Source organism: Lipotes vexillifer, unplaced genomic scaffold, assembly GCF_000442215.2.
Source record: "Lipotes vexillifer unplaced genomic scaffold, Lipotes_vexillifer_v1.1 scaffold33, whole genome shotgun sequence".
NCBI classification, from domain to species: domain Eukaryota; kingdom Metazoa; phylum Chordata; class Mammalia; order Artiodactyla; family Lipotidae; genus Lipotes; species Lipotes vexillifer.
In genome coordinates, this window is record NW_006791315.1 from 954,080 (window position 1) to 967,578 (window position 13,499).

Here is a 13,499-nt window from a genome sequence, read left to right on the forward strand (position 1 = left end):
CCTCCTCAGCTTGCCTTCCCAGCCAGAACTGAATTTAAGTGCCTCAAAATTCGATGTTCCTGGGATGTCCTGGTTTCAGGATTTCAGTATTTCTGTAGTGGGAGGAAATGAATTTCGGAAGTGAAGGCAAAATAAAGGTACAGAGAGATTCCTACAGTTCAGGTAGCAAAGCCTGTGGTGTAGAGTAGTCATCCTAACCCAGGGCTGGGACTCACAGCAAGTGTGGAGACTGCGATCACCCCAAAACATATGCTCCATTTAGGGATAACAGCTGGCTGGTGTCCCCATTTAACTTGAGGTCCCTTCTGGGGCACTTTACCTTTCTCATCTTTCCTAGGCCAGACCACCCCGGTGGTTCCCCTCCCCCCTGTGCACGTTTCTCTAGGGCTTCAGCTCCATTGGGGGGTTGAGTGGTTCACTTCAGTAGGCAATAGTCAGCCTTGCATCCCTGGGCTGCACTCTGGGACTTGCCCAGGTGACCGGCTGAACCAGGCCAAAGAAGACTAAATCTGAGGCCTCTACTCTGCCCTTGGGCCTAGAAGTCTAGAAAAGAGGTCTTCGTGCTCAAGCGAATAGGTCAAAATGGGGAAACAGCTAAGCCAGACCAGGGAGCTGCTAGGAGCCTTCTCAATAAGGCCAGGGGTCTGGAGTGGGTCCTAGGCTAGCTGGCCTCAGCGTCTACACAGGAGCAACACTCTCTCTCCCTAACGGGTTCCATGTGACAACGGGCTTCCCATAATGGATGATGGGCCTGTAAGAGGCCTGTGGCTTTGCCCTAGCTCAGTGTCAAATAGACCCGGGTGATCAGGTTTGTCCACAATGTCTATTTGTTCTAAAATCTCCTGAAATCATTTTTTGCCAACTCCGAACATTTCGTGATTTCCAGGGAAGGGGGCATGGGTGTCTCGGAGAGAGATTTGACGCTTCAAGATCTCAAAAAAAGAGAAAAAAATTGAATGGTCCATTCCAGTAGCAACATGGAGACAAAATAGATGTGCTATATTCCAGTTGCAGTGTGATGGGGAAACTGCCTTTCATCTCACCCCACCTTGGGAAGGGGTAAGAGTTCAACTGGACACCTGTAGCGGCCCAATTGCAAAGGAAGATCGTGTGTGTGTGTGTGTGTGTGTGTGTGTGTCTGTGTGTGTGTGTGTGTCTGTGTACACGCCGATGGGGGGCAGATGGTGTGCGGTTTAGCAGATCCTTCACTGGCCAAATGTGAGCCAGGAACTCCGAGTTCTGGTTTGGGCTCCTCCTCAACCTTGGACAAGGGAGGGGACCCTGAAAAGATCACCAACGTGCCCTGCAAATGTTTTAGCAGTTTTAAAGCTATCTCAGGCTCAGGCTTCCAGACCTAACTCCTGTGATCTGTCTATTCTATCCTTTTCTCTAGACATTACAAACCTGCTGAGTCCCCCTACTCCATCCCCAAGCAAGCGGCAGTTTGCGCTGGAATTGCCTCTCTAATACCAGCTGTCGCTAAGCTGACCCTGTCCCGCACCACTGTCTTCTCCACCCAACTCTGCTTAAGCTGGAGCTGCGGAAGGCTGGTGCGCACACTCCTCGCATCCCGACTCCAGCTGGGGGAGCCATCTGCCCGACAGGCCTGACAGATTCTATGGCCGACTGAGCTCTCAGGCCACACTCAGCGTTGCGATCGCCCGATCAGTGGTGGTTAGCGAGGCCTACGAGACCTCTGAACTGGTGGAACCCCTAAGCCCCGGCGCCGATCTCTGCAGCAAGGTGGCTCTGAGTTTGCAGCATGTCCCCCCGAAACTCTAGTCCCCCACCTCCAGCTGCTGGGACCTGCAGTGTCCCGGGGCTAAGGTCCGGGTCGGAGATTCCAGACCCTAACGACCGCATCGCCCCAGCAAGCCAAGCGGCCTTTACAAACCATAGTAAACATTTTATTTACAAGTCTGTGGCATCCTAAGTGCATCGTCTTTCCGCCACGACCCCTAATGCGGGGAGGACTGTTTAGTCCAACGCTTCACAGTGCGAGCTGCTTGTATCCAGGCAGAAGTGCTCGGCGGGCGCTGGGAGCCTGGCGAGAGGCACTCCGACTCCCCTCGGCTCTGGGCGGGGTGGGCTGCACCGGCCGGGGTAGCGATGCGCAAGCTGGGACTCCCGCCGCTGAGTCTCCGGCCCTGGCCCCGCCGCCACTGGAAAGTAGGCACAGAATCCAGCCCACACTGGAAGCCTGGGAGCCTGCACTCAGGGCCCCGAGTCTCCTCCATCGTCGTCCAGTCTAGAGGCCGCCGAGCGGCGCCTGGGCGGGCTCGGGGCTTTTGGGGGCACTGCCAAGGGCTGGCTGGAGCGCAGGGAGCAGCTCCGAGGCGCCGCTGCCGCTGCAGCTGCTGTGGCCGCCGGAGCTCCCGGCGCCGCCGGTGCTGCCGCTACTGAGGACCCCGAAGTTAAAACCGCCGCTCCCGCCACTGCCTCCGCTGCTGGCGGCGAGGAGGGCGCCGGCGGCCGAGGCCTTGATGACCGTCGTTTGGTGCAGAGACCGCTCGGCCCCTTCAGTCCGCTCCGTGTCGCTGGGGGCCATGTCCAGAGACTCGGAGTCGCTACTCTCGCTCTCAGCCTCGCCCTCCGAGCGGCTAGGGCTCAGCTCCGGCTCGCCGTCGCCAGCCGGGGCCCCGCCCGACGGTTTCTCGCCAGCCTCCTTGTCTTTGTCCTTCTGGGCCTGGGCCTCCTTGGAGTGTCGCCACTTCATCCGCCGGTTCTGGAACCACACCTTCACCTGCGCCGCGCCGCACCGGGAGACAAGAAGGGACACGGAGGTGAGACGCAGGCTCGCTCCTGTTGGACTTGCGCGCACCCCGGAGCACTCCCAAAGGCGGGAAAGCGTCGCCAGTCATCCGCAGCACCTCTACCACAGGCCAGGTACTGTGCTAGAAGCAGGGACCAAGAGGCAGCCCAGGGAAACCACGAGAATCACCAGAGATCCTCGCCTAGGGAAGAAACTAGGACTGTTTCTCAAAATGTGGCCCTCCGACCGCTAGCCTGGAGTGACCTGGATGCCTGTTGGAAAGGCAGATCCCTGCACCTTGCCCTCAAACTAGGGAGGATCAATGCTCTAAATCGATGCTTCTTGACCCCACTTGAGCCAGGAACCCCCCTCCCAAGAATCTGATTACAATTATGGACCCCTGACCCAGAAAAATGCACATATACCCAAGATTTTGCACACAGTTTCAAGGGTTTGGTGACCCAATGTTAAGAATCCCTGCTAAGTTGGGCCCCTCCTCTACTGCCACTACCCAAGGCAAGTCCCTACAAAAACAATTCTTTTTAAGGAGCAACCGTGGAAAACAAAGGGGGAAGGGGGTTCAAAGAGTTAATCCCAGTGGGGTGGGGCACCAGTGGACCTTCTGTATAAGAGCATTTCCTTGGCACGTGTGTACTCAGAAGCTGATAAGGACCCTGCCCCTGCCCAGGATAGACTAATCCTTCTGTGGGCTCAGAGAACACTGGAATTAAACCTGTGCAAAGTGGAGGAAGGAGGTAGGGATGGGGCGGAGAATCTATATAAATATACAATCCCCTGGGGGTCCCAATGCGTTCACACAAGTTCCAGCTTCCCTTTTAAAAATAACATCCACAGCTGGTGGAAAACGGCTAGGCTCTTCCAGTGTGTGTGCTGGGGAGGGGAGTTGTGTGATGGAGGACAGAAGCACCCAGGTAGCAAGGGCCATTGTGGTGAGGTGTTCGAGAACGGTGACTCTTCTATTTTCAAAACTTAAAAAAAAAAAAAAAAACAGGTCTTGAACTTGAGAAAAGAAAACATATTGAATTCAGGCACAACAGATTTGCTATTTGAAGATTTGTCTTGGAAAAAAAAAACTCAACTAGGCAGAACCTGGTGAAATGCTCTTGGGCGTTCTAAGAAAATCTCTTTTTCTTTCTCTTCCTCACTTCCCCCTCCCATTATGCCGTTAGAAAATCGGACTGACTGTGGCTGCTCCAAGTGGACTTCTTGCCCTACTGGGGCTAAGTAATTCCGTTTGAAATAATGTTTTCACTTCCTCACAACTGGGGATTTCACAATCCAGCAGCAGCAGCAGGAGGATGAGGGAGGGAGGACAGGAGGGGGGAAGAAACAACAACAATCTCTTGACTTTGGAGTTTTATCTCTTCTGAAATAAACTGCCTCCTACAGCAAATTGTGCTACAGTCGAGTATATAATTATTATGTCCTGCTGCCTCTTTGCCTTCTCGGCAGCATGCTTTCGCTTGTTGGCCAGAATAAACACGCAGCGCTCCGCTCGTTGACAAACCTCTTTGGGGCTGGGCTGTTCTCTCTGTCCTTCTCCCCCGCCCCCTTCCTCTCTCCTATCTCAAGCTGAGAAGTCCACCTAGTCTCCAGAAATTCGAGACCCAGTGTTTCCACTGCAAAAGGAGAGTCGGCCGGCGGAGGGGGCCTTGGGGCTAGGCCGCGAGTTGCTGCCCGTCCAGGGCGCTGTGCGTCGGGGCCAGAGCTGGCTTACCTGGGCATCGGTGAGACCCAGCATCGCGGCCAGCTGCTTTCGGTCTGGCTTGGTCACGTACTTCTGAATCTCAAACCTTTTCTCCAGACCTTTCCTCTGCAGGTTGGAGAAGACCGCACGTGACCACGAGCGTTTTCTCTTGTACGTCTGCGGCATGGTGTCCTTCGTGAGCACAGCATAGGGACCTGCCACCATGCGGGAGCAAGAGAGAGACAGGAGGACCCAGTTAGTGCCCCATCGGCGGCCTGCACGCCTGGGCTCACTGTGACGCTTAAACTTGTTTTACGTTAACAGTCGGCTCTGAAAGCCCTTCACGCAGACACAGAATGGCCTCTCTAAGGAGGAAATGTACGGCTCTTAAGACCATAGGCCGAAGGCCTAACGCGAGTGTGGAGTGGAGAAGCCTGGCGTTTCACCGATTAATTCCAAAGTAAAGACATAAACCGAATGCATGGCCATCAGGCATGCTAAGAGCAGGCGAAAATGCGCCTCGGCCTAAAGGATCTAAAGATGACAGCCTCTATTCTCCTGTGTGTGTGTGTGTGTGTGTGTGTGTGTGTGTGTGTGTACTTGCATCCATGCCCATCCGTGAAGACGGAAGCTTCCGGCAAATGTTTAAGATCATTCCAAAATGAGTGTATGTTAATAACACCACCATTTGCTGCATTTTCAAAGCACCCTCTCGGGCGAAAAGACTAGGGAAACCCCCCCAGCCCACCCGCTCGCGCACACTTTCTTCGCTCCCCAGGCTCCCCACCCCTTAACCCCGGGAGCCGACCGAAGAGTGAGCTAGTTCACTGAGAAATCTTTCGGTTTCTCTCCGGACGTGGTAGCCTCCCGCATCAACTCCGGGATTGCTACACCTCGGTGGCCAAGTGATACTCCAGTCCTAAGTGTTTTGGCAGTCGACCTGCCCGTTAGGCCGTCGCTCAGGAGGGTTTCCGTACCTGGAAAGGTGTCTTGAAACTGATGCTGAACTGAATTTCTCGGGTTCGAGCTTAAGGGACTCAGGATGGCAGAAGCCTCGTTAATGGGATCTAGAGACGCGAAGAACTGGCCGGTGGAGGGCTGCAGAGCGGGGAGGTGCATCCCCGCGGGCCGCCCGCCGGTTAGCAGCGATGTGAGATCTGGGGACGAGGGAAAAGAAGAGCTGTTACCCCTCCGGCAAACCCACACTCACACTCTCTGGGACTTGTTCGTCTCCTCCCCCACCCCTCCGTTCCGTTTTCCTGAAGGGAAGTGGTGAGAGACCTCTGTCTCGGCGCCGCCGGGACGCCTCTCTCCCGACAGTGGCCCAGGGGCACTGCACGAACTGTTCCTGTGTGTCCCACAGGTCCACGTCCACGCATACAGCTAGGAAGGACTTCAGGTAAAGAGGCCTAAACGAAGTCACTTTCAGGTGCCTTCCAAGAACTTCACAGACCTAAACTGTCCCTCCAAAGGATCCCTCACCCTGCTCTCTTGGGAGTTTAGAGTCAGTATTGTTCATCTATATTCCTTGGGTGGAATTTCACTAGAAATCAGACAAATGGACGGGAAAGTGTTCCCCAAAAGGGCTTTTCCTGCCAAATAATGTAGTTCTCTTTGTAGATACGTAATTAAAGAGACAGAGAGATGATAGTCATTTTAGCAAATATTATTTACACCAACCGTTTTTATGAATACTGATTCTGTGGCATGTGTTTTTAAAGCATCTCTGGATTCTTCTTCCTCTTTTTTTTCTTTTAAATGTAGAGCAGGTGAGTTTTAAACCTAATGTTTCACAGTCTCCTTACAACTCATTTTCTTCTCCCTCATTTTACCGATTTGTCCTTAATTGTGAAAACACTCAAAGGAATCCCAAATGGCCCAGGGATCGGGGAGTGCCTCAGTGCCCTGTTCAGAGGCCTGCAGCCTCTCGCCCAAGACCTACCTCTCAGTGTGTTGCCTTCCTTGACTTTTGGGTCAAATTCTGCAGACAAAATGCGGTCAATTCCAAATTTGAGGTCCTTACTGGAGGGGGTCGGGGCGGAAGCGCTATGGTGGGGATTCGGAATCAGCCGCGACCCGGAGGCTGGGGACTGCAAGCTTCCAGCCCGGGGTGGAGGCGGAGGCTGCTGCTGCTGCGGTGGCTGCTGCTGCGGTGGCTGTTGTGGGTGATGGTGGTGGTAGGCGGCTGAGAGCGGGGACAGCCGCGGAGGGAAGCCAGCCGGGACTTCGGAGGGCGCCACCACCGGGGTGGGTCGAAGCGGGGATCTGGTGGCAGCTTGGAAAGAGGCGTGCGGGTGAGCCGATCCCAAGTGTGCGGTGAGGGCAGCGGCCGAGGCCCCCGCCAGACCCTCCGGAGCCGCCCCCGTCTCCCCAACGCCGGCGTGCAGGATGTCCGCGATGCAGAAGGAGGGTTTCTTGACGGCGGCGGGGTCCAGGGGGAAGGAGCAGCCGCCCGGGCCGGCGGAGGAACAGTAGGCGGCCGACCAGAGGCTGAGGTTGGACGCGTAGAAGGGAGCCAGCCCGGCGGCGAACATTCTGGCGGGGTGCACGGAGCTGCCGCCGCGGCCTGGCCGGGCCCGGTGGGTGGGGAGGGGCGCGGGGAGGGGCGCGCTAAGTCCAGGAGGAGGCAGCAGCCCAGCCGAGGACGATCCGCTTACTCTTCTCCGTCCGAACTGAAGGGAGGCCAGGGAGCCCTAGCGCCACCGAGGGAGGAGGCGAGGGCCGGATCCCGGCCGCTCACGGCCTCGGCCCCTGGCCTCACTTTAAAGGCGGCGCGGCGCCCGCGCTCCCCGCGGGCTGTAGGCGAGCGAGGGGTGCTGGAGCCGCTAGGCGGGCGGGGGCCGCGGCTCCACAAACGCCAGGGAAGCCGGGGAGACAGGCGCCAAGCACCGAAACACTCAAACAGCTAAGCCTTAACAGCTAAATTTAAAACAATAACAATAATAGTCCGTTAGTTTAAAAAGAAAAAAAATGTAATAATAAGAAAAAAAACTCCTCTCTAAAAACTCCCAAAGTTTTGGCAGGAGCTTTCGAGTCAGACCCAGGGTAGGACCTCGATCCGAGCGCTCATTGGCCATCCTGGTGACCAATGGGAGTGGGAAGTGGAGGGGAACTGGGAAAAAGGGCGTGGCCCGCCCCTTCGGCCACGCCCCGGCCACGCCAATCTGTTTGCTGCTGTCGCGGGGGCTGTGCTTGATCGGCCGCGTCCTTCTCCAAAGGGTAGGGGACCTCGAACCGCTGCTCCAGGGAGTTCTAACTCCCACTAACTTCTGCAGCTCCGAACCGGCACCGGGCGTGGAGAGTTGGTCACAGCGCTCCTGGAGCTCTCGCCTAGGGAAGCTGGTGCTCCCGCAGATTATCGCGGGTGCAAGGCCCGCCTTCTGGAACTCTGGCGGCGCCCTAGGTTTCCCTCCTGTTTACATCACTCGGGCCAGATTTTTCTCCAGTCGGCCTTTATCCCGAGAGTTGGTGTCTTCTACAAAGCTCCGTCCTTCGGGGGTCCCCGCCCCCACGCTGCCCTGCTCTGCTCTCGCGCGGGAATGCGGCGGCACTGGGTCCGCTTCCCTGCCTCGGAGATCCTCAGGGAAGAGAGGAAGGGCGGTCGCAAATTAGCTGTATTCCGAGCTGTCACACACTGACAACTTGAACCAGTAACTTTTCAAACAAAATAAGATGGATGTCTCCGAACGTCTCTCTTGGACGCAGCCAACCTGAGCCTCGGAGACAACAAAACAAGCAGCCGTCCGAAACCTGGGAGAGCGGCACGCGCGTCCCCTCCTTTGCTGCACCTTGTAGGAAATGTCACCCTCCCTTCTTCGCCACATCCCCGATCATGTGGGGTCCATTGTTTTGCAAGGGCCCACAAGAGTAGATTTCCTTGGGGTTAAATACTACTTTCAATGCTGTGACTATTTCTCCAGGGAACCCCCTGGGCCTGGTCGCAGGAGAAGCTTCAGTGGTGACCGACGTCTTCACTTCGTACTTCGGGTCTTCAGAGCGCATAGTGGGTGTAGTGCGGGGTTTTCTGCAACACCAACATCTCTATTTTAAGAATTCGTTCTCTTTTAAATTACAGTCAGAGTGGATTTCCCCACCCCTCTCCCATACAAACCACAGGCCACCCAGATGAGCTCTTCTTGCACATTTTCAGGAAGAAAATAAAATAATAATAATGAAACAGAAATCTTTTGTTTTCGATTGTCCTAATAAGCATCTTCTAACAGAACAGCATCTTCTGTGGCGTTTTCCTCCCCAGACTTTCAATATAGTTGCAATAAAGTTTCTGTGGCTTTTTTTTTTTTCCCCACTTCAGTATTTACAGGTCTTGCCGAAGAAACCCAGGAAGGCAACTGAATTTGCCTTGCCTATCTCGAGTTCAGGATTTGGGCTAATGAATTTGGTTTCTAGCCTCTGGTTGCAGATGCTGTCATTTTAAGCTTTTGACTTTGTCCTGGAAAGTATCAATCACTAATCAATCATTTGTAACCAGCCAGCACTGAGAACAACGCCGCGCCCCTGCCCCCCACACACCAGCTTCTGTCTCTGTCTGTCCCTCCCTCTTTTACTAAGGGGGTTTCTTGCCCTGCTCCGTGCAGCCTCAGCCGCGACAGAGGTGTTATGTCCAGAAATGGAAAAGAGGGGGGTGATCTGCTGAGGTGAAGGGCACCTGGGGCGAGAGAAACGCAGGAAGACCAGTCCTGTTTCTAGCCAGAGGCCAAGGGGTAGACAAGCATAAAGCCACTCGAGGTGCTGGACACTCCTTGAAAGGCTCCAGTGCAGGCTTTGCAGGAAAAGGCTGAGGATTCTGGGGAGACTCCTGTGGGAGGGAGCGGCCTCAGTATAACTTCACTGCCCTCAGGGTAAAACACCAGCGCGAGTGTGGTAAGGGTGGCCTTAAGCCCTCTCTTTCTCTCTTTTCCGGTGTCACTTCCAATTCCGCTGCAAACATTGAAACCGCGGCCTAAGCACAAACTCACAGTTCGAAAAGAGGCGCTAATATTTAGGCCTCACCCCCGGCAGCCGGCCGGCAAATAAGACGCGACCCTCGGGGGTGGGTGCAGGGTAAAGGCTGGGCGGAACCCGGGCTCTCCGGGTTTCCAGCGGCATCCACTACCCGCCTCTGCAGCATTTCAAGGTTCCGGGAAAGGAGGCAGGAAGGGTGAGGACGAGGCCCGAGGGCGAGTTTTCCCCCGCAGACTCTTAGCCCCGCCTCCCGCTCCTTTCTCCCGGCAAAACCCGCGGCTTGATTGTAAATTGCAACTTGCCCCGTGCGCCCTTCTGCTCTCCCAGACTCTCGGCTTCATTGCAACCGCATCAGTGCCACCCAGACCCACTCGGAGCTCCCGGAGGGAAACGCGAAAAAGGAAACCTTTGGAACGACCTCCTGCCTACCCTCCACACTCATTCCCAGGCCCGGGCTTCGGCTCTGCGGGCCCCTCTCCCTCTTTTGAGTCCGCAGAATCCCCTCCTCCTCCTTACTCCCCCCCCACCCCAGAACCAAGAAAGCAGCAGGAAACCCTGGACTCGCCGGAGTTCAGGTCATCTCCTGTTTTTTGATGGGCTCAAACTCGGACTAAATGAGCGGATGTGCCTGCAAGATTGGTCTCAAAATAGAAGCGCCCTTAGTATTTTAGGATACTGCAGAAATCCTTATTTCTTCCGGAGAAAAACTCTATAATGACTCCTAGCACTTCCCCTTTCAATATTTGTACAACTTTATCTCCACCGACAAGTTGCTCGGGTGACGCAAATCCGCCCTTGTGTATTACAACTACCAAAATAAATGCGCGGAAATCAATTCCCTTCTAGCAATGAAAATATAAATATACAGCTGCGACTTTCCCCTTTAATCTTTACTTTCCGAGCGGCTCTGGGCTGTGGCGAAATGAACTGGTCCAGAGCAATTGAGACGGGGCGGGGGGTTGGGGGGGAGATGGGGGGAGGCCCTGGGGGCAGAGGCGAAGGCTCCGGGGCCCTGGTAGCCGCGGATTCCGGGCTCCAGCAGGAGTGAAGACTGCCTGACTAAGCCGAATTAACTTGAGCTTAAATGTGGCTGCACCGTCCTTTGAGGAAGCTCAGACGAAAAGCCGACTTTGTCTGAGGTTGTATAGCTGCACGGGCAAATTACAGTTGACAATAGAGCAACAGAGGTAGTCTTTTATACTGAAAGGTTAAACAGCTTTGGGTGGGGGGCGCACTAGATGGGGAGATACCATAATAGCAGGGGTTTCAGATCAATTCTGATGGCTGTCTTTAATGTTTACACCCTCCCCTTCTAAATCAGAGGTTTATGCGTTGAAGGGAGAGATGGGTCTCATTACCCTTTGGTTGTCCTGTCTTCTGAGTCTCCATCCTTAAATCACCAATGCTTGGGAACACAGATACACACCAAATGAGCATAGAAGCTCAAGGAGAGTGAATGTTGAGCTTTGCTTATTACATAACATAACTCTTCAAGGGCTTAACCTGTCCAGATGTGCTTTCTGCTTTTGGACTCTGGAAAAAATAATGTACAAGGTACACCCCCCAACACATCTTTAATTTCAAATATTCATTCAAACAAAGAAAGAGATGGAAATAATTAAATATTCACAGTCAGAACGAGAAGGAAACAGCTTACATAGCTATCAGGATATGAGAGGTTTGCAGCAATGTAGGAATCTGAGTATATTCTGCCTGTCATTCTGCCAGCTGAAGATTTACAGACTGATGGGCCCAGTGCTCGCATTTAGCGGTCGGTGCGGGCCTTCTCTTCCTTGTGACGCTAGATACTAGAGTTTAGGACTCTAGAGAACACACACACACACACACACACACACACACACACACACACACACACCCCTTGGATTATTCTAAGTAGGCCACAACTCCCTTTTCCTGGAGACCTTAGCTATTCCAGAAGTAAATATAGTTCCTGAGTTTTTTGAAGATAGTTAGACTTTGATAGGGGTAAGGAAAGGTAAATAGCAATGTGGTCCATAGTCCCTTGATTTATTGCTTTTCCTTTTCTCATTTCCCAGGTGAGGCAGACTTACAGGTGGCCATCTGTTTATGTGGCCATAGCCCTGCCCTTGACCTCTTGCCAACAGATCTGGCTTCAGAGCTGCAGACAGCTTTTCGGGTCTGATCCCATTTGCCCTTTCTCCTCACAGAGTTTCTCACATATTTCTTTTTCCCCATTAATAGGATATACCACTTCACATACATGTACCTTCTCTCTGCCTCTTCCTGTCTTACACACACACACACACACACACAAATATGTGTGCACACACCCATCACTGGGGATCTTAGAGACTAGGGAGAAGGGCAGGACAGGCGGTTTGGGGTTTGCTCCCGTTGCAAAAAGCTATATCTCTGTCTCTCCAAGTCACCTCTCCACACCTAGCCAAGAAAGACCTCAGACCTCATAGAACCCATTTGCACACGGCACATTTTAGCACAGACACATATTTGCAGTGAAATCATGGCCTCATAAGAATAAAATATGAGAGACCGTCTTTAACATGGAAGAGATTTAGCACTTCATTCAACAGGTTTCTATTCGGTCGCTGGAACCAGTTCTCACTCCCTCTCCACGTATTAGTCACTTGCCTTGTCGAAGCTGGATGTGCTGCCTGAGTTATTGAATCTGAATAGCTGGCGTTTTATTTCTAGTGAGTGAGTTGAACGTCAAGGTAGGAGAAGCAGGTGTAGGTGAAAATCATATATTCCAAACAACTCTGGTGTTGACAGAGAGAGAAGAAAGGCACTCCCAAAACAATATTTATCTAAACAAACAAAGCCTTCCTTTCCTTTGAGACAAGTTCCCCAAGTTAGAGCACAGGTTCTAAGAACAGGAGAGGGATTCAGACCCAGACTAAGAGGCGGGAACGGGAAGGAATTCTCTGAAGGGAGAAGATCCTCAATCCAAGGTAGATCGAGCCAGAGGGTTGCCCCCATCTCAGTGATTCCAATCTGCCCACCTGCACCCCTCCAGAATTGGGACAGCTCTGGATTTAACAGCAGAATCCTGCCCGCCCCCTTTCAGCTCCCCAGGCCCCTGCATCTCCTCATTCCTAATAAGCCTGCTTAGTACCAAAAGTTGGTTCTCTGCTGACACCTGCTGGGCCATCTCTACATCGCTTTCTGGCAGCACCCATCCTGCGCCAGCGATGCTGCTGTGATGAAAGTTGACTCTTCCTTTTGCGAAAACGCAGGTTTCTAAAATTGGCTTGGACCAGCAGCTGTTTCCTTCCATATTGCCGACAATATGAAAAGATCTTGTATTATGTGTTTGAAATCACCAGACAGGGTGAGGGAAGCTGTCATCCTTCAGTACTAAAACCTTACATTTCACAGATCTCAAGGCCAACTTCACATTCATTATCTTACTTATTCTGTAAACTAATCTATGGTAAAGATGAAGGGGAGGTATTATTACCCAATGTGAGTTTAAGAAGTTGATCCTCAGAGAGGTTAAGTGGCTTGTCTGAGGTTACATAGTTAGGAAATGGTGTTGCAGGGGGCAGAGGCTACATTTTCTGACTCATCAGCTATGCCACTCAGTCAATTTCTTTAGGAGAAACAGTTTATTCAGAGGGAAAACTCTCTGCCCCCCAATCAGAATGTGCATTGGTTACAGGCAAGGGGCTGGGGAGTAGAATTGTGTCTAACCCAGATATTGTCATAGGAACACTGTTAAACAAGTACAGATTGGTGATCACATCACTAATTTGTGATTAGAGGTATTAGGGAAACCCTGGGTTCGCAATGTTTCCCTTCCCTCTGCTCGAGGTAGCTGAAATTCTACTCCTGCAGAATTCCTTCTTTGGAGATGAGACATCATACTATGAATTCATGTATCTGATCCTTTTCATTGTGCATATACCTGAGGGCAAGGAGTTTTTTTGTTTGTTTGTTTGTTTGTTTGCGGTACACGGGCCTCTCATTGTTGTGGCCTCTCCCGTTGTTTTGACCAGGAGAAGACAGAAGGAGATTCTGAGCATGAAGCAGCCAAGGGCACACGCCTTTGTGGAGCAGAGAGAGCAGTGTGAGAGC

The 13,499-nt window shown here is 52.9% G+C and overlaps 1 protein-coding gene across 1 annotated transcript; it reads right to left on the reverse strand.

Moving 5' to 3' along the window:
- Positions 1-1,885: 1,885 nt before the first annotated feature.
- On the reverse strand, positions 1,886-7,478 carry HLX (H2.0 like homeobox). Its single transcript, XM_007464317.1, has 4 exons — positions 6,403-7,478; positions 5,438-5,617; positions 4,491-4,675; positions 1,886-2,743 (listed from the first exon to the last, which is right to left on the reverse strand). The coding sequence occupies exons 1-4, from the start codon at positions 6,992-6,994 to the stop codon at positions 2,249-2,251; spliced, it is 1,452 nt and encodes a 483-aa protein (XP_007464379.1). The 5' UTR covers positions 6,995-7,478; the 3' UTR covers positions 1,886-2,248.
- Between the last annotated feature and the right edge of the window lie 6,021 nt (positions 7,479-13,499).

What these genes read in the sequence shown, in the direction of transcription:
- HLX (XM_007464317.1), bottom strand. Translation starts at nt 6,994, where the DNA reads ATGTTCGCCGCCGGGCTGGCTCCCTTCTACGCGTCCAACCTCAGCCTC. An exon ending in GGAAGGCAACACACTGAGAG is followed by an intron (nt 5,618 to 6,402) that starts GTAGGTCTTGGG and finishes CCTCGTCCCCAG; the next exon opens with ATCTCACATCGCTGCTAACC. An exon ending in TGGGTCTCACCGATGCCCAG is followed by an intron (nt 2,744 to 4,490) that starts GTAAGCCAGCTC and finishes GGCGCGGCGCAG; the next exon opens with GTGAAGGTGTGGTTCCAGAA.